Source organism: Macaca mulatta, chromosome 1 (genome assembly GCF_049350105.2).
Source record: "Macaca mulatta isolate MMU2019108-1 chromosome 1, T2T-MMU8v2.0, whole genome shotgun sequence".
NCBI lineage: Eukaryota > Metazoa > Chordata > Mammalia > Primates > Cercopithecidae > Macaca > Macaca mulatta.
The window spans coordinates 216,571,935-216,592,286 of NC_133406.1; the positions used below are offsets into that span (position 1 = coordinate 216,571,935).

Consider the following 20,352-nt stretch of genomic DNA (forward strand, 5'->3'; position numbering starts at 1 on the left):
TTGGATTTGCTGTATAGCTCTCTTAAAGCAAACAAACCCAAAACACAGCCATTCATCTGCTTAAATGGGGAGGGGAGGAGAAGAATACATTTACTGTATATTGATATCCCCAAATATTTTCTACTTAAACATGTATTCAGCTCCTTTTACTTGCTTTGTCCTCCACCCAGGCAGATTAGGCTCAAGTGTCCCTCTCCCCATTGTATCAGTCATCTGTTTATTGAGCACTTGCTAGAGGCCAGCTCAGGAAGAGGAAGCACAGTTCAGAGCTCAAGAGCCTGGGCTCATTAGGCAAATCATGTTCACACCCCACCTGTTCCCCTTAAGTGCTGGGTGATTTGGATGAATAACTGAATCCCTCTAAGCCTCAGTTTCCTCATCTGTGAAGCTGGTTCATGATTGTACCCCTCGAGGGGTCCCTATTGTCTTCAGGCTTCCCACTCTGAAAAGGAGTATTGGTTTTTTTAAAAAAGTCAGAGATGAAGAAATGAGCCTTACTGATAGTCTCCATACACACCACCCTCTGCTATGGCTGACGCATACTTTCTTCTTTCCTTCCCTTGACTGTTTTTCCCCATTTCTGCACGTATTTTCTCTCTGAGGGTTAGGATTCTGGTGTTAAAATAATTTGGCTTACTGTTGTGAACAGCCTACAGAGTCAGGATGCACCCTCCCACCCAAAATTTGGTTTGGATGTCAAGACTTATGGTGCCACACACATGCTCATCAAGAGTGTAGGAAAAGGCTTATCACCCACATAGTGAGGCCTTCTGAGGACAGCAGCACAGCCTTCCTAACCCGATCCAATGATGGCTTGAGAAAGCAGGGAAAGGAGCCTAACTTGGGGGTTTTCTGCTTCTTTTTTTTTTTTAGACGGAGTCTCGCTCTGTCGCCCAGGCTGGAGTGCAGTGGCCGGATCTCAGCTCACTGCAAGCTCCGCCTCCCGGGTTTACGCCATTCTCTTGCCTCAGCCTCCCGAGTAGCTGGGACTACAGGCGCCCGCCACTTCGCCCGGCTAGCTTTTTGTATTTTTTAGTAGAGACGGGGTTTCACCGTGTTAGCCAGGATGGTCTCGATCTCCTGATCTCGTGATCCGCCCGTCTCGGCCTCCCAAAGTGCTGGGATTACAGGCTTGAGCCACCGCGCCCGGCCGACTTGGGGGTTTTCTTGTGGTTGGAAAGCGGGGCTGGACTGAGGGCAGGGGTTTGCATGGTCTGAACTTCCAGCTGCTGCCACAGGAGGGAGCACTGGGCTTTCTCATCCACTTGCCCAGTGTTGGGGCAGAAGGGAATGAGGGAGTGGTGAAGCTGAAGAGCTATCAGCCATCAAACATCAGAAAACTGGAGTCAGAGTCCGTTACACTTCCAGGTTAGAGTCTATAATCAACCTGCTATGCAGACAGATGCCGCCAAGTTCTAGCAGTTGTGGAAGTCTCAGCAGGAGGGGAGTTTATACATCAGACATGCATTTACACATCACAACCTAGACAAATGAACTTTTAACTTCAGTTTCTATAGATAAGCCCTTTCTGCCTTTTAACCCCATGTCTGCTCAAAGCAGAAACGAAAACTTATGCCTGTCTTGCACAGTGCCCTGGAAAGTAAGAGCCAGCCCCACGCTGGGATTTCCCTAACCTCTTTCGATTTTAACGGCCTAATGCTGGTGTCTGAATCTAGGCCAAGGAGCAGTGAGGACGTTTCCTCTGTCCTCTGACCACGCCTTGTCCAGGCTGCTCCCAGAATAGTTTTGCTGTTTCCTTCCTGCCTGGCAAGAATGTCTTTACTATCATCTCCTTGCTTTTCCCCGGGACAGCCTGCTTTAAGGACTTTATGTGACCACATCTCACTAGTGTAAGAGCTGGAGGGGGGAAGTCTGATAAATTGCCGAGAGGGAAAGAAAGTGGGGAATTTTTTTTTTGTTAATCCTGTTTCATGTCTATTTCCTGTCAAAAGGCAAGTTTCTCTTCTCTACCATTTAAAATAAAACTTTAATATACACCTTTGTGTTTTCCACATTTGTCAATCATTGTTTTGTATTCATTTTGATTTTATTTCATTTTTGTTGTTTAGGTTTTACTGCTGCATATCCAACACAATCCTCCATTCCTGTTAAATATCAAGCTTCAGTAATCCCAGAATCAGAAAAAAAAGGATTCAATAGTCAAGCCAAGAGATTTTCTCAAAAGAAGGTAATGACGTTGTCTTAGGGGTTCTTTCGTTTTAGTCTGGATTTTAGCCTTGCGGGACAGGCAGGTTCTGTCTGGCTGCAGTGTCTTTCTGTGGACAGTGGAGGGCAGTGTGCTCCCAGGAGCCGCGGCACCAGCTCCACTGAGGGGCACCGACTGGACTAAGTGTAAGAATGAGCCTGAAAAATGGGACATCCAGGGAAAAAACAACTATGTCTGGATTTATGGCGCCAAAAATATTGAACTGGACCAAAACTATTTAAAGGAAAAAATATATTTTAAAAATAATTATAAAACTGAAAAATTGCAAAAATTCCCAAGTGTTATCAATTAAGTAAAACGTTAAAACAAAAATCTTCCTCATCCTTGTGAGAGGAAATCACATGACTTCAAATAACACAAGAGGAAAAGAAGAGTCAAATACATCTAGAATTACCTTTGGAGGGCTGGGCATGGTGGCTTATGCCTGTAATCCCAGCACTTTGGGAAGCTGAGGTAGGAGAATTAATTGCTTGAGCCAGGAGTTTCAGACCAGCCCAGGCAACAAAGCAAAACCCAATCTCCACAAGAAAAAAAAAAGTACAAAAATTTGCTGGGCGTAGTGGTGCGTGCCTGTAGACCCAGCTACTCAAGAGACTGAAGAAGGAGGATCACCTGAACCTCAGGAGGTTGAGGTTGCATTGAAGCAAGATAGTGCAACTGTACTCCAGCCTGGGTGACAGAGCGAGACCCTGTCTGAAAAAAAAAAAAAAAAATTACCTTTGTAATGAGCCCTGCCCTACTTTAAAACAACAACAACAACAACAAAAAACAACTTCCTTAAACAATGTGTTATTAGCCAGGTGCAGTGGCTCATGCCTGTAATCCCAGCAGTTTGGGAGGCCAAGGTAGACAGATCACTTGAGGTCCAGAGTTCGAGACCAGCCTGGCCAATGTGGTGAAACCCCATCTCTACTAAAAATACAAAAATTAGCTGGGAGTGGTGGCGCGTGCCTGTAGACCCAACCACTGCCTCTCCTGAGGCAGGAGAATCGCTTGAACCTAGGAGGCGGAGATTGCAGTGAGCTGAGATCACGCCACTGGACTTCAGCCTGGGCAACAGAATGAGACTCCATCTCAAAACCACCACTACCACAACATGTTATCATATTCCTGTGTTACCCACCTCCCCCCCTTCCCTAAATCTTGCCGCATCTCTTTTCCTCTCTAACCTAGAAAGTTCTGCGTGGTTCCTGACCGGTCCTTATTTAATCTTTGGGATTTATGGGACCTGACTTTCTCCTCTCTCACTATCAGGGGACAGAAGCAACCAGAAGCAACTCACAGGCATCCTTAGAATCTAAAAAATTTTTCATTCCTTCATTCATTTCAGCAAGACCTTTAGAATAATGTTCTTTTGGAGGAGTCCTCATTTAACATGTCTTTTGCTGCTCTCTGAAAATGGTTTTCATCCTGTCACCTTGCCCAGATGGCAGAGGAGGAATGAGGAGATCTAGGTTCTGAATGGAGCCAAAGCATGGACTGAGGGGCCTTGGCTAGCCCTGGTGCCCTCAACCTGATTCCTCCTTGGTAGATGAGAACGCTGAACTAGAGAAAGTTTTAAGTTTCTTCCACTTCTGATATTTTAGGATTTTAAGAAAGCAAATAATAAAGAATAGAGTGTACACACACAAATACACACACACAGTTTTAAATCACTTGCAGGTTTTCTCCAAAGACAATACATATTTGCTCAGGAGTTTTCTTCTCTCTCTAGTTTCTCTGTTTTAACTGTTTGATTCTTTCCCATTTTCTGTCTGGTTTCCCATTTGTCAATTTAATGGTAATATATTGTCCATCTCTAGGATATTTGCAGCCCAGCCTCCGATAAAAACAATAGCAGCCACCATTTACTTATCCTTACCATGTGTACTTTTAGACTGCCTTTTATCTCTAATCCTCGGAACAGTGCTGAAAGGAAGGGTTTATTATTTTAATTTAACACAAGAGGAAACCCAGGCTTGGGGAAGTTAAATGACCCACCCAAGGTCACACAGCGCAGGGTTTGGCACATAAGAGGCTCAAAAGAAATGTTTGCTGAATCAATGTTGAAAGAATTAGACCTCAACCCAGGTCTAGTTCACTCCAAAGCCTCTTGCTCTTTCCACACTGCACCACGCCTACCTTTGTGGCCCGCAGAGCTGTAACTTTGTCCTGTGAAAGTCAGCAAGTTTCTGAAAAGGCCTTAGCAAAGCAGACCAAGCTGAAGACAGGGGAGGATGTCAGCTAGCGTGGATGGGCCCCATCCCCCATGATCTAGTTCTGAGCACTCAAATTCAGAAAGCAAACGGGCTGACTTCTCAAGTTAGTGTTTGAAAAGATGATTGCTTCTCAGAACGTTTTCAACTGAACGAACCAAGGAGGCGGGTAGCCAAACCTACAGGCAGCATTGAATGAAGACAGGAATTGCTCAGAGATTGGGTTCCAACATTTAAAATGTGGTCGTATTACCTGACAACATGAAAACTTTCATCTCGGCATTTGTAAACATTTTAGAAATAAGGATGGAATTTTATGGAAAGGGCAGGGGATCCATCAATCAGGCTTTCTGTGTCCTACTCTGTCACTGACTGTGTGCCTTTAAACCAGTCACTTGACTTTTCTGGGCTTCAGTCTCCTTAACTGAAACATAAAATTTGGATTATATAATTTTTGAGGTCTCCTCAAGTTATAAAAACAGAAAAAAAAATCCTATTCTATGGTTCATTCTCATTTTTCCTGAGGGAAATAGGCATTGAGAAGTTAAAGATCTTGTTTAACATCACCTGATAATTTAGTGAGGCAATACAAATTAAAAACAGATTTTAAAACTCCAGGGCTTCGCCACCCTTCTTAAAGAATTAGTCGCACGCACCCTTGCTCCAGGTCGAACATGGCTGCCTCCTCACAGTAGTCCTGTGGCCCACCTTAGCACATCTTTGACGCAGAGAATCAGTGCCCTTTGAAATGCGCACTTACCTTCTGAGGCTAACTTTGCAGTGAACCATCAGGGCCCCCTTGCCCAGCTCACATTCCCCATGAGAATCTTACTGCAGAGTACAAGGAATCCTTCACAAAGCTCAGTGTCTGGAATGGCAATTTTGGCTGCTAGAAATGAAGTCTGTTTTCCTGAACATTTTCGAGTTATTTACAGATGTGCTGGTAACTTTGCGTAGGTGAAGAGACACGTCTGATCTGTGTGACAGAGCATGGCCCGGCAGCCTGTTGGACATTTTCTACCCCCGCCTCCGTGTTTCTGTCTCTACTTCACCCTGGATTGTGGTTACTGTTTCCGAAACTGTGTACCCCTAAGGACACCACTTAATGTCTTTGCTTCTCTGTTTCCTCATCCTAAAAATAAAGATGTTGCAATAGGTAGGTAAGCCCTTGCCAGGAATGACTATTTCATGGTTCTAAACCTCATCCCTTCCAGGCTTGAATAAATAAATACTGGTAGAACATCGGTACCATGTGCTCTAGATGGGCACAACTTAAAAATGTATGTTAATACCATTACATAGTAAATCTCCCCTTCCAGACGGGAAGCCAGCCAGTGGTTAATTTGTGATGAAATCATACAAAGTTAATATTGTTCACTTATTAACTTGATATGACACTAGACCAGGGATATTTAAATGAAAGGAGGTTCAGTTTGCGGAAGTCACCATGTTCAAGCGGACAGCCGCCCCAAGTGTGCCCTCAGCTGCATATCTGACCCACAGTAGGGTCTGCCCTGCCTCCCTGCTCTGTGAAGCCTGACTTCTCCATATCCACTCACCAGCACCCCTTCCAAAGGGGTCTGCAAACACTGGGCTGGCACTCATGACATGCCAGGTCCCCCTCAAAGACCTTTGCACTTGTTACCTCATTTAATCCCCATAATAACCCTGTGAGCTAAATCCCCTCATTATCCACACTTTTCAGATAATGATCCCGAGACAAAAACAGGGGGAAGTAGCTTGTGCAGTCGAGGCTGGGCAGAGTGAGGATGAACCCAGGTAGCAGCTCCTGGTCCTCAGATCCTGTTTCCCCAGCATCTTCCCCAGGTGGAAGTACCTCCCACAGTCCGTCTTATGCCCTTGACAGGAGGTTAATGTGTGTGCTGTCTTACCTCCACCACCTGCCTAGGGGCTTCTTGGGCAGTGGTCATTGCTGTCCTTTCCAGACCCCACAAATCCCTCAAAAATGGATTGAATGACCCCAACTCAAGTCTGCACATTTCCCATCGAGTCACGACCACACATCCATCCATGAGTACTGTTGTGATGCGTCTCCTTCCTCCCATTCCTAGACCTTGTGAGCTGCTAACAGGTTGCGCCTGTATCTTCTACCCTTAGCACAGGTCCTGATGCACAGTAGGTTTCAATCAGTGTCTGCTAAATTGCATGTTTGCCCCATTCCACTCAGGGGACTTCAAGAGGCTGCTAATAAGCTGTTCAGTCCCACTCTGAAGGTTTGTGACTCCCAAGGGAGGGTCCTGGCTCCATAGAGGCAGTAGTAGGCAACGTCATGCGTGGTGATGGTGGTGATGGTGATGATGATGGCGGGCTGCATCGGTGCTATTCCACCCGCTTTATGTGTATTGACCCCTTTAATCCTCACGCTAAGAGGCAGCGAAGGAGACAGCTGGTAGGGCATCCGGCACTGGGCTTCCATAGTGTGCTAGTAAATGTGAGTTATCTTCCCGTCTCCCTCCCCATACGTGTTTTTGTTTTGTTTGTTTATTTGGTTTTTGCCAAGAAACCAAGGAGTGGCTAAGTTCACACCAGTCACAACTTGGATTCTCGTTCTCTGGGATTTGCTCTGAGAGGCCTAAGTTCATCCAAGTCACAGAACGTCAGTTGCAGGAACTATTATCGCACAGGCGAAAGTTCTCTCCTAGGGTGCTATCCGCCCACCTCTAGAAGTTGCAGGAGAATGCTTGACATTCCCCTCCCAGAGACCTACTTGGGCATTGCACGAAGGTGGTGGTGTGCTGGTCAACCACCATTTACCCTCCTTGAAGAAGACTGCTGAGTTGTAGCATCTGCCCATTTTTGTGGTATAAATACTCCCATCCTGGCCAGTTTCAAGCCACCACCAGCAACATTTCGGAATTTTTAACAGTTTTCCTCACAAGCTGCCGCTGGCCAGCTCCAGCTGCTGCTGCCTGGAGGACTGTCCTTTTGCTTGCTAAGAACAAACAGGCAGCACTCCGTTCCTCCGGGCGAGGTGGTAACAGTCCTCTTCCCATTTGCCCTGGGCTCAAGCCAGTTTGCAAAGTGGCAGAATTAAAGTGTGGTTAAAGCACAGGAAGGTTGTGAGCTTCAGCAAATGAAAATACAAGATGTCCAGTTAAATTAGAATTTCAGATAATGGCAACTCTGTTAGTACAAGTATGTCCCAAATATTGCATGGGATATACTAAAATCATCATCTGCAGTTTATCTGAAATTCTAATTTAACTAGACAGGTAGGATGGAGCAGGCATTTAGGTCTTGTATTTTGTCTGGAAACCCTGGCTCCTCAGACACATAAGCGTGCTCAGAAAATTCTTGCAAACTGATGGTCAGGTTCAGAGCGTGGTGATAACCGGGAGCTAGAGGTGTGTGTCTTTACTGTCTGCTATTTAAACCTAGAAGAGTCACAGTGACACTTCCTGCGTCAGCTTTCCTAGATTCAGGGACTCCGGAAGCTCAAAAGCACCCCAAGGCCCAACACCTTGGACTTACAAATAAGGAAGCCCAGAGAGGTGACTTGCTCAGTATCACTTAGCGTGTAGCAGCACCGAGACTACAATTTCTGATTCATAACCCAGTGGGGATTTTTTTAATCCTATACAATCTCATTTGAAAGTTAGTTTGGTTTCGTGGTTAAGAGCAGACTCTGTGGTCAGAGTGCCTCGGTTCTGGCTCTGACATTTACTGGTTATGTGGGCCTTATCTCTTTTGGCCCCAACTTCTTTACAATGGAGATTAAGTGAGCTAATAGTACATGTAAAGTCCTCAGAACGGTGCATGGCACACAATAAGCACTCAATAAATTGATGCTTGCCTTGAAAACAGCTGCCTAGAAAAATCTCTTCCTTGTCTCCCCATAGCCCTTCGCATCTGCATCCACAACAGCAGGGTTCTCCTGAGCTCTTGGACTGGGGTGCTGGAGTACCTGGCTCCGCAGTGCCTCCTGCTGCCTGCCTCACTCTCCATGACAGTCAGTTCCTCTTCTGTCCACCGGGATCATTCTCACCTAAAGCAGGAAGCAGCTCCCCTGTCCCTACCTGCCATGGGGCAAGGGTGAAAGGGCTCACTGCATTTAAAAGGCAGCACAGAAGAACCTGTTAATTGCACTTTGACTCTATCCCCTCTATGAAACCATAATTATACACTGTCCAGCCAGACTGGAAAGTCCTGGAAGGTACTGATGGTACCTTGGGCTTTCTACCCTAAGGCAGGCAGTAGGGACGGTAGACACAGGACAGGCCGGAGTGGCAGAGAGTGGAGATGGCAAGTTCTGGAGTCGGGCTGTCTCGGTTCAGCTCCGGGGTTTGCCACTTACTAGCTATGGCCCAATGTCTCTGGGCCTCACTTTCCTTAAAGTGGCCCTGACCATATCTCACGGTAAAAAGCTTGTGTGAGGAGTAAACAAGACAGCACACACCATGCACTTGGCACTGAAGTCAGGTACTGCCACTTACAGCAGTGGGACCTTGGGCAAATTCATCTTCATGTGCCTCAGTGTCTCCATCTATCAAAGGGGCAGTAATCCCCTCCTCACTGACTGATGGTGAACATGAGACCAACTTGGAAAAGCTTCTAGCACCAAGCAGGTACCCAGGAGCCTCTTGTGACAGTGGAGCATCCGTAGCGTTTCACACTGCTCAGCCAGCTTCTGTCAACATTTACCTCCCCCTGGTAACTAGCATGGGAAATGCGATGAAAGCCCAATGAGCTGCCGCAGCAGAAATGAACTTGGAAATGACCTCTCACTTATTCCTCTCTCACATGCCTGCATCGTTCAGCGCTTGAGCCTCAAGAGCTAGCCTCTTTTTGTCTGAGAGTTAGAAACGGCCTGGTTTGGGATGAAGGTTGTTTTTGTTTCATTTTGCTTTATAAACAGAGACACTCCCTGGTTTCTCTTCTGAAAGGCTGAGGAGGAAGCTGAGTCAGGTGGGGTGGGGTGAACGTGAAATCGCTCACCCTTCCCTTGCCGTGGGTCTGGCTTACCCAATCACTGCACACTGCCTTGTACATCAGCCATGTTCAGTGTCCCACTTTAGGCCCATTTCTCTAATGACATGAAAAACAACTGTGTTCTTTCGGAATGTGGCAGGGCATAGTGGAAAGAGCAAGGGCTTTAGGAGTCTTAGCCTGGCTTGGAATTCCAGCCCCACCACTTGGTAACTGAGCCGAAGATCGGGCAAGTCAGGAAATGGTACAGCCAGGCTGTCACCCGCCAAGTGGTGGTAGCGCCTGTGCTGTGGGATTACGGTAAGGTTCAGTGTTAATGGATGTAAATCCTGTGGAAAAGCACAATGGAATTGAAATATCTCCATGACGCCACCTTCTCTTCCCTTTCAGAATGAAATCCCAGGTCCTGGATTCTACAATGTCATTCACCAGTCACCAGTGTCCAACAGTGTCTCATTGTCCAAGAAAGGAACATGCATGTTTCCCTCGATGGTGAGAACCACTTCTCTTGACTAAAGCATTAACTGGTCAGTAATTTCCTTCATTCATTGCATAATTATATCTTGGACATCTGGTCCTTTCTCTCCAAAGGCCCATGGTTCTAATTAGGAGAGTAACTGCCTCCTCAAATTTCATGCAGGTAAATTGGACCCTGTGTCTCTAAGTAACTTTTTCCCATCTCTACCCATTGCCAGGGTGGGAAGAGAAACCAGAGGAATCTTCAGGACTTGGTCCTGCCAAACCAATTTTGTCATCAGTGAGTGGACTAAGCAAGTATTTTCCTGAGATGTTTAGGCATACCAGGAAATTGTTACTCTTACACATCTTGGTGTAATATGATTTTTACAATGCTTAATCTAATTGGTTGTCAAACTATTGAGAAATCTGATAGGACTAAAAAGAAAGCCAGCGGTGGGCCTGAAATGTACTGGCCCCACCCCATTCCTTCTCTTAATTTTGGGACTTAATTTTGGTTGAGGGCTGTAGCAATCAAGCAGCTGTATGAATTGCCAATGACTCTGACCAGAGTTGGGCAAAGATAGGCTTCTTAGAAATATTTATACATTGTCAAGAAAAACAGATACAGCAAAATAGATAAATGATCAAGAAAAATAGATACAGCAAGGGGAAAGATACAAACTAGGGTAAGGCTACCTGAGGAAGAAAAGTGAAAAGTGGACAGGCATGGTGGCTCATGCCTATGATGCCAGCATTTCAGGAGGCCAATGCGGGAGCATCACTTAAGCCCAGGAGTTCAAGGCCAGTCTGGGCAACACAGTGAGTCTCCATCTCTACAAAATAATTTTAAAATTAGCCAGGAGTGATGATGTGTGCCCATAGATCCCAGCTACTCAGGAGGCTGAGGTGGGAGGATCACTTGAGCCCAGGAGGTTGAGCCTGCAGTGAACTATGATTTCACCATCACACTCCAGCCTGGATGAGAGAGGCAGACTCTATCCCCCCACCCCCTGTGCCAAAAAAAAAAAAAAAAAAAAAAAAGTGAAAAGAAAGCAAGCCCAGACTCTAACATTAAATTAATAAACATATGCCATCTTTTTCCTTTAAAAGTTATAATAATTTCTTGCACAGATGTATTCTGATGCCTGACATTGGAACTGATTTTTTTTTAACCACACAAAGGGATCATTTAAGATACACTAAACATAGCCACGTCTTATTGGAATTTGAATTTGGCAGAGTTGGATACTCAAGGAACAGACCAGCTTTGGAGTTAACTCCCCATTACCGAAGAAGCTGAGTTTGTACATGGCCTCAGTAGGTTCACAGAACAACCATGCCTCTACTTATTTTTCTGCCACCAGCTCTGCTAGGAAAGAAATTCAAAAGAAGTGCCGTCTCATGAAGTCCTGGTGTAGAAGACAAGACTTCAGACCTGATCCTGCCTCAGCTGTGGATTCTTGACGTGACCTCAAGCACGTCACCCTTCTGTGTCCCAGTTGCCTCATGAAAGTGGAGACTCCCTGGAGGCACTGGGCAAATTAACATTGCAATGAGTGAAATACTCTTTGAAACAGCAAAGCATTATAAACATGCTGAATATTATGATTGTTACCACCTGAGTCACAAACAATACTTCCTGCAACACCTAGGTTTTCTCTCCGAGAACTTCTTTGCTAAATAATGGCACTGCCCATTCCTTCTTGGTGCCAAAAAAGAGACTGAATCAGAGGACATGATTGGTTGTCTACAAGGCTTTGCGTGCGGTAACTTTCCAAATGAAAAGCCGGACTATCTGGAGGAGAAGGGGCCCAAGGCAAGAGCTGAGTGTTACAGAACCTAGCCACACCTTACAGGCCTTTAAAAAATTCAGAACCAAACCCCAAAGAAGGCAGACTTTTGAGCTGTTCAGGCTTCCCCCCTCCTCCCTTTCACAAATATGGGAATTTGTATTTATAGTTACGTTACACTCAAGTATAAACACTTAAGGTCCTGTAGCTGGGGATGGGTGCCTGAAGTGGTCGATGGAGATCTAGTAGGAGATCCCTGCATCTTACCTCATTCCTGTGTGAACTGGATGAGAATTTCATATCCCCCCACCCCACTGCCTCTTTCAGTAACTTTCACCTTTAGCACCTCCTCCACTTCTGGATCCCAAGACGTGAAGGGAATTAAAAGTAGCTCTCATCAGAGAAAGATCAGAATGACCAGTAGGAATGTGACTATGGGTGAGGCTGACCAAAAAACTCTGTGGGTCTATAAATTTTTGAAACTTCCTCATGACTGTTGAAACAACTACACCCAACCTTTTGAGAGACCTGTCATCTCTCTAAGTCCAAATGATATAAAGAGCTTTATTAGTATATTCCAAATCTTTGCTCCAGAATCTTCCACAGAACTGACTAGGAGCAGTGTATGAGGCAGGTGGGTGGAGAGTTTGATGGCCTGTCTGTATTTGCATGCTGGCAGGAGTGGCTCTAGAAAAGTTAGTAGGTGCTGGAGAGAAGTTCATAAATGCCGGCGTATGGCCAGATTGGAGGCCACAGGTCTGGCAAGTAAACCAAGGGGTGTGTAGTGTTGGTGAGTGAGTGTTACTGTAGCCACACTCTGAGACTAATTCTATTACAATACTTTATAAAACATTGCCTCTACTGGAACTTTTTCGGGAAGAATTTTTTTCATTTTCAAAATGTAAGTTGTAGGTGTTCTAAACCAAAAAAGAGTCTATAATTGAAAGGGCTTGCTGTTACCCCAGGGCCATACCACTTGACGTTTTCCTCTTTAGAATGGGATCTCTGATCCATGTCATGTAATGGAGGCCGACTGCTTGGGTAGGAATGCTGGTCCTCCACCTGAATTAGCTAAGGAAGTTCAGCTTCCTGATCTGTAAAAGTAGAGATAATCATAAGATCCACTGCTCAGGGTTGTCGTGAGGATTCAACACAAAAACCCACCAAAGGTATTGGTTAACTCTTGGCCAGAATGAAAAAGACGAAGCATGTTCAAGGCTGGGGTGACCTTACTTCTAGGAGCATCAGCAAATCCTTACACACTGCATGCGGCCACTTCTTATTAGAATTCGAGTTTGGCAGAGTTGGATACTCAAGGAACAGACCAGCTTTGGAGTTAACTCCCCATTACTGAAGAGGTTGAGGTCGAGCTGGGGCTTGAACCCAGGTTAGGCTCTGAACAACTTAGGCTCTGGACAAGAACACTCCCACTTCTGGTGATGCTACACCCACCCAAATGCTAGGGGTGGTCCATAAACCAGACGCTGAGGACCGTCACCACCAACCACAGAGTGAAGTAGGGGGGCCCTAATGCCTTCCTTTGGGCTCACCCATGTTCTGTGTTTGTGTAGTTATTGATTCCTATCAAGTGAGAAAATCCAGGGCAATGTTCTCAAGCTTTTGACCATTAAATAGTAGGAAATATTTTGTTTTATCAGACTCTAATATTTGCCATGCTATCTTAGGGGAAAGTGATGTTATCACTGAGTTTCTGTAACTTTTGTCCCTGTTCTTTTGACAAACATTGATTCTGTTTGTTTTTTAACTGAAGATAATTTATCGTGGCTTCCTGAAAGGAGTGGGATTGGTTCTGTTAAACAGTGAAAATACTGTAGGATTTGATGAAAACAGTAATTTGGTGGAGAGTAGGAGGCACGGAGGGACAACAAGCCCCCTGAGCTTTGTTTGAAGCAAACTCGTTGCTTAGGCAGTTCAGATCATTTAATCTTAGAAACAAGATGTGAGATTTTACTCAGAAGAAAAGCCTAGGCTGAGAAGAGCGTCTAAAGCTTCCTATCACGTAAATTACCCAACAGCTGATGAGTCAAGGGTAAGTGGCCTGGAACAGGATTGGGTGGAAATGCATTTATGGCAAAATCATTTTTGCCAAGTCCCAAACAGAAGATGAATAATTTGAGTTAGTTTACAGAAGCGAGTACAGGTCTCAACTTGTGTTTTCCAAGGGAAGATCCTTAAAGCCCGAGGTCAGTTTATCGTTGTTACCTGCCAGAGTTTTGCCTTTTATAAAATGCATTTAGACCTTGTGCTGGTCACCATCTCTTTGACATCTGTCCTTCAGAGCCAAAATATTATGTGACAATGCTGATTCCTTTTGTTGTCTCCTTACAGCGCGCCCGATTGGACACCATCATTTCTAAATACCCTGCAGCGAATGCATACACTATCCCATCGGACTTTATTTCCAAGAGAGACTTTAGTAATTCATGTTCCAGCATGTTCCAGTTGCCAAGCTTTATGAAAGTTCTCAAATTTGAAACTCCTGCACCAAACTATTACAATGTAAGAACTCTGCCTTTGCTTGCTAAATATAGATCAAATGAATGGTTTACTGAAATAAAAGAAAGAGGGGATCTTGGGGACATCATATTTTAATGCAATTGTCAAGCCAGTTAGCATTTGTTGACTACCCAATGGGTGCCTAAGGATGTACACGTCTCTTTCAGGAAGTTTGCAGGCCCCGGAGATCAGGGCGGGCAATGTGGAGGCCAGTATAAAGTGGGGAGGCCACTGCCCTGAGAAACACATATTCTAATTACTCTCATCCTGTAACCTTTCTGGGACATAGTTTTCTCATCTGTAACAATGGGTGTATTATTTACCATTTTGTCTGCAGCCACTAGTGATTTACTTTTTAGGTTCTTCTAGGGAAAATAAACTTTCATATCAGAAAATAGGTGTTTTAACAGTTGTGCTCTGCTGTGCCAATTATGATCGCTTTGTATTCACTGAGGCAGAATGGCATGGATGGTTAAGAGATGGATTCAGGGAGGTTTGGTTTAGCTCTCGTCTCTGCCACTTTCTAACTGCGTGGCCTTGGGCAAGTCCCTTAACCTTTCCAGGGCTTAGTTTATTGATCTGTAAAATGGGGATGTATGTTCACCTCATCGTGTCAATGCAAATATTAAATGAGATAATGTGTGCTGCATGCCCAGGACAGCACCAGTCACACAAGGACCACACAATACATGGAGATTGGTAGGGCTGTCTTTGTTAGTACATGAAGGGTATTTACTTACCCTTAAATATGAGGCAAGTAAGTCACAGCCCCCACAGTACAATGGAATCAATTCTACTCGCCCTACAGCGTTACCATAAGGCCACGAACATGAAAGCACTCTGAAGTGCATAAGACATGAATTGTACTTAAGATATTAATGTTACTATGCCATTTTCCAAGCTATTTTGGTTTTATACCTTTATTATGCCATTTACTTTTTTCCTTCATAATATTTATAATTAATAATTATCTTTCTGACTACAAAGATCCTGCCCACCTTCTATGATGGATTCAAGCAATTATAATGTGTCCCAAGTAATATAAGTGCCTGCTAGGCCAGCACTGTCCACTAGGAGTGAAATGGGAGCCACAGACATCATTAAAGATTTTCTTTCTTTTTTTTTTTTTTGAGACGGAGTCTCGCTCTGTCACCCAGGCTGGAGTGCAGTGGTGCGATCTCGGCTCATTGCAAGCTCCGCCTCCCTGCCTCATGCCATTCTCCTGCCTCAGCCTCCTGAGTAGCTGGGACTACAGGCACCCGCCACCACACTTGGCTAATTTTTTGTATTTTTAGCAGAGACAGGGTTTCACCATGTTAACCAAGATGGTCTCGATCTCCTGACCTCGTGATCCACCCGACTCGGCCTCCCAAAGTGCTGGGATTACAGGCATGACCCACTGTGCCCGGCCTCATTTAAGATTTTCTAGTAGCCACATCTAAAAAGAAAAAGGGACAGATAAAGTTAATTTGAGTAATATAGTTTACCCAACAGATCCAAAATATTATCATTTCAACACTAATCAATATAAAAGTTATGAATTTTATATTTGAGGAAGATTATTTTCCTTGTACTGAGTCTTTAAAATCCAGTATGTGTTTTATTCTTCCAGCACATCTTAATTTGGGCCAGCCACATTTCCAGGGCCAATAGCCACATGCAACCTGTGGCTACTATACTGGGCAGTACAACTCCAGGCAGTCTTCCCTCGGCATAATCAGAGCCTGAAAATAATGATGATGATGAGGAGGAGAAGGATGAAGCCCTTCTCATGTACTAAGTGCTGGTCTAAGAGTTATATATTAATCATATTTAATACTCACAAGTGAATCCATAACGTGGATTATCTTGTTCCCAGTATAAAGAAGTGAAAGCTGAGGCTCAGAGAGGTGAAGGGACTTGGCCAAAATTCCCCAGCTTGAAGGCATCATTTGCACATCAGTGGGCACTGGTGGATGACTGGGGTGGAAAGCTGGGGAAAGGTCAGAGTCACCTCATTCCAGCCCTGACAGGCTTCCCTCCGTGGATCCTATTGCTCCTCCGTGCCAGGCTGGTGATACAGCTTAGATTCCAGTGGGAAATTCAGAAAAGAACAGGTAAACAAACAAAATAATTACAAACTGTGATCAATTTGAGGGTCAGCTGGAGCCTGAGGGAGAATATGTGGGAGATATGGAGGTTGGCAGTACCACATACTTTAGACTTGGTGGTCAGAGAAGGTGCCGAGGCTGAGACCCAAGGACTGAGGAAGAGCCAGGGTTGGAGAAAGAACATGTGCCAAGGTCCTGGGACAGCAAGGAGCTCAGCCCACGAGGACCTACAGGAAGGTCGAGTGGCTAGTGTAGCATGAGCAAGAGGAGGGGGAGAAGGGGGCACCAGACAGGCAGTGGCCAGTTCACGCAGGGCCCTGAAGATCCCAGGAGGAAGTTTACATTTTGTTCTCTGGGTCCTAGGAAGCCCATGAGGGGGTTGGAGGTATGGGGTGGCGTGATCTGATTTTTTTTTTTTTAGACAGGGTCTTGCTATGTTGCCCAGGCTGGAGTGCAGTGGCACAATCTTAGCTCACTGCAACCTCCGCCTCCCCAGTTCAAGTAATTCTCCTGCCTTAGCCTCCCAAGTAGCTGGGATTACAGGTGCATGCTACCACGCCCGACTAATTTTGGTTTTTTTTTTTTTTTTTTTTTTTAGTAGAGATGGGGTTTCACCATGTTGGCCGGACTGGTCTCGAACTCCTGACCTCGTAATCCACCCACCTCGGCCTCCCAAAGTGCTGGGATTACAGGCATGAGCCACCGCATCCAGCCATTCTGATGTGTTTTTTTAAAAGTTCCTTCCGGCTGCTGTGTGGTGAATGGACTGCAGTGTGGGTTGGGGGTTCTGAAAAACCAGTGAGGAGACTATTATGCTGACAGGAGAGATGGCAAGGTGTGGTCCAAGAAACTGATCAGAAAGGGGCTTAACCATTGCCCCTTTGCCAATCCCAAGTGGCAACCAGGCTACTAGGGAGACAGATACAGGAACGGACTGTTTGTGCGGATGCCCCTCTCTGCAGCCTCCCAGTTGTAGCTGAGGGACGCCACCGTCAGTGTTTCATGCGCCATTCTCCCCAAATCGCTGTCTATTCCTTCACCTGGCTTCCTGTCTCCAATGCCCAGCACAGGTCCTGGGATGCAGTAAGCATCCATCAGTGTTTATGATATCAAAGGAATAACTTTCCAGTAATATACAGTTGTTAATCTAGAAAGGACCACTTCCCAAGTCAGAATTGTGTCCTTCTGCCAACAGATACATTTAGGTGCATATTTTTTGTTCATTATTGTCTTAACATGACCCTGAAAATAATACACGCTCATCAAAAAATATATTCAAGCCCTGTAGAAACCCATGAATTAGAAAGTGGAAGTCCCTTATAATTCTATTTCCCAAAGCAAACCACTGCGTTAGAAACCGGGTGCAGACTGGGCACAGTGACTCATGCCTGTAATCCCAGCACTTTGGGAGGCCAAGGCAGACAGATCACCTGAGGTCAGGAGTTTGAGACCAGCCTGGCCAATATGGGGAAACCCTGCCTCTACTAAAAATACGAAAATTAGCCAGGCATGGTGGCACACACCTGTAACCCCAGCTACTCGGGAGGCTGAGGCAGGAGAATTGCTTGAACCCGAGAAGCGGAGGTTGCAGTGAGCCAGCATCGCACCATTGCACTCCAGCCTGGGCAGCAGAGTGAGACTCCATCTCAAAACAAAACAACAAAACAAAACAAAGAACTAACCAGGTGCAGTTTCTTTCATATTCTCTCCTACCTCTGTCCCTCCACCAGTGTTAGCATTATGCTGTACACAGCACACATGCATTTTCTTCTTAGATTTCTTTCCATGGCAATACAATAAATCTGCTTCAGTCTTTTTTAACCTGCTGAATATTTTCCTGGCCCCATGGAGAAATCTTCCAGTGACGCACACTCAGCGTATACAAAAATGTTCCCTTTTTCAGTTGCTTTTCTGTCTGGGTGAAAAATAAAGCCGACATGCTGTTTTGTCTACAGGTGGCTTTTTTTCAGGCCGGGAGAACAATGGTTGAGTCAACTGGTGAGGAGTAGAAATGCAGTAATCCTGTTAGCCACACTGTGCTTTGAGGTCTGTCAAAGCCTTTCTCTGCCTTTGCTGCCACCATCCCTCATTTGTATATTCGAGTCCTCTTCCTTGGTACTGTGTTATTACCTTCTCTCCGGCAACCTGGCTCCTCTCCCCACTCCCCACGTCCAGTAATTAACCTGTCCCATCTGGTCTCTTTGTTTGCCCTCTCTGCATGCCGTCTAGCCATTAGGGCCCTGGGAAAAGCTAAATTCCTCCACCTTTGTAAACACAAAATCAAAATGCCATCTGCATTTCTCAAGAAACATTTTTTTTGACAAAGGAGTATCACAGCAAATCAAACCATCCTGGCCCCAGCAAATAGTTTCACTCATTCAGCAAATATCCCCAGCAATCACAGGTTTAATTTGTATTGCCTCTGTTCTCCAATGAATACAGGAGACTGCAAATTGGCATTTAAAATATTTATGATTCATGTGTAACAGAAGAATGATCTCAGGGTTTTTTCCTATTATTTTTAGAGTTCTGAACACATCGCACACTCTCAAATGTATTTCATGAGTCGGCCAGAATGCTTAATTTCTGATCAGTTCAGGAAAGTTGAGACAAGGGAGTGCTTGCAAATGTGATCACAATGTTAAATGATACGACTTTCTTGTGTGCCCCAAATGCTGCATTTATAGAAGGGCTATTTGAACAGTGAGCAGTGCACCTAGGAATGAGGATGGGGATGGGTAGGACTGTGTGTCCTGAAAACAGTAAAAATAGTAGAAAACCAAGTGCAGTGGCTCATGCCTGTAATCCCAACACTTTGGGAGGCCGAGGTAGGCAGATCATTTGAGTGTAGGAGTTCAAGACCAGCCTGGGCAACATGGTGAAATCCCGTCTCTACAAAAAAATACAAAAAGATTAGCCAGGTGTGGTGGCGTGTGCCTGTAGTCCCTGCTACTCTGGAGGCTGAGGTGGGACGATTGCTTGAGCCCGGGAGGCAGAGGTTGCAGTGAGCTGAGATGGCACCACTGCCCTCCAGCCTGGGCAACACAGTGAGACTCTGTCTCCAAAAAAAAAAAAAAAAAAAAGTAGCAACAAAATGAAGATAATTTTCAGGTGTAGCATTACACACTTCAAAAAAAACCCCACTTTCCTAGAGGTGATCTCTGTTGGCCCACCCCTACTCCCTGATGGAACTCCACAGCAAGTGGAGCCGACTGTCCAATCCGTTTTACAGATGACGAAACTTGGTTTCAGAGAGGTTACAGATGCAGGACCACACAGCCTGTCCTAACAGAAGTGAGCCTGGAAGCCGGCCTGCAGCTAGCTGTGTGCTCTGTTCCTTCTTGAGTGACCAGCATTTTCTGGGGATCACAGACTCATAGACCACTTGAGCTGGGATGACGGGGAAGCCACAGCCAGTGTGACCTTTACAGCTCACATCTTTACGTTTGCTAAGAAGGACAGGTTTCAGTTTGATTTTTTTTTTACGTACATTTGCCACTTGTCCAGGCATGATGACAAAGACAAAGAGAGGAAAGGCACTGAGTACATTGGGTGTATTTTCTCCCCCCAGGCCTCTGTCTCTTGCTGCAAGCAGAGAAACAACGTCTGTGCCCGAGCCGGGTTTATGTCAAAAACCCAAAGAGGATCTTTCATTTTTGCTGAAAAAGGACCTCCCCCAGGTAAGCAGCTGCTTTGCCCTGGCCTTGACCTAAGGGTTAAGTGTCCCAGATTTGATTTGCAGGGCACCTACTTCTCCATAGGGAGTCTTTGGAAGGATTTAGTCTTTGGGTGGGGAGGAGTAGCAGGCAGGTACTGAACAAAGAGGAGAGGTGAGAAGACAGCCAGCTCTCCCCCCCAGGAGGACAGGCTGGCTCTGGAAATGGGCCTCCAAAGCAGCTTCCGGGCCTCCCCTTTTATGACCTGGCATACCTGCTCTGGGCAGCCAAGTGGAGAAGTGACTTCTCACCTCAGAAGTGTGCACATTTGTATACCCCAGGTGCCATCAGAGGCCACTGGGGAGGGGTGGGAGACACAGGGCATGACCATACATCCTGTTCCTTCTACACTCAGCTGCCATGTTCCTTTTCTCCTGTGCCAGAGGTGACTTCATCATTAGTCGTGAAACG

The 20,352-nt window shown here is 45.5% G+C and overlaps 1 protein-coding gene across 6 annotated transcripts in view; it reads left to right on the forward strand.

Annotated features, from left to right (window-relative positions):
• Nucleotides 1-20,352, forward strand: part of STPG1 (sperm tail PG-rich repeat containing 1) — a 56,846-nt gene that overhangs the window by 21,216 nt on the left and 15,278 nt on the right. For 2 of the 6 annotated variants that reach the window (XM_002802234.4, XM_015131276.3), the window contains 4 exons: nucleotides 2,070-2,188; nucleotides 9,760-9,861; nucleotides 13,968-14,138; nucleotides 19,797-19,905. In XM_002802234.4, coding sequence (XP_002802280.3) covers nucleotides 2,070-2,188; nucleotides 9,760-9,861; nucleotides 13,968-14,138; nucleotides 19,797-19,905 — 501 coding nt within the window. Of the gene's footprint in view, nucleotides 1-969; nucleotides 1,369-1,714; nucleotides 1,851-2,069; nucleotides 2,189-9,759; nucleotides 9,862-13,967; nucleotides 14,139-19,796; nucleotides 19,906-20,352 lie in introns of those variants that run through there. The other 4 variants (XM_077969669.1, XM_077969666.1, XM_077969674.1 and 1 more) reach the window with 3 other exon arrangements.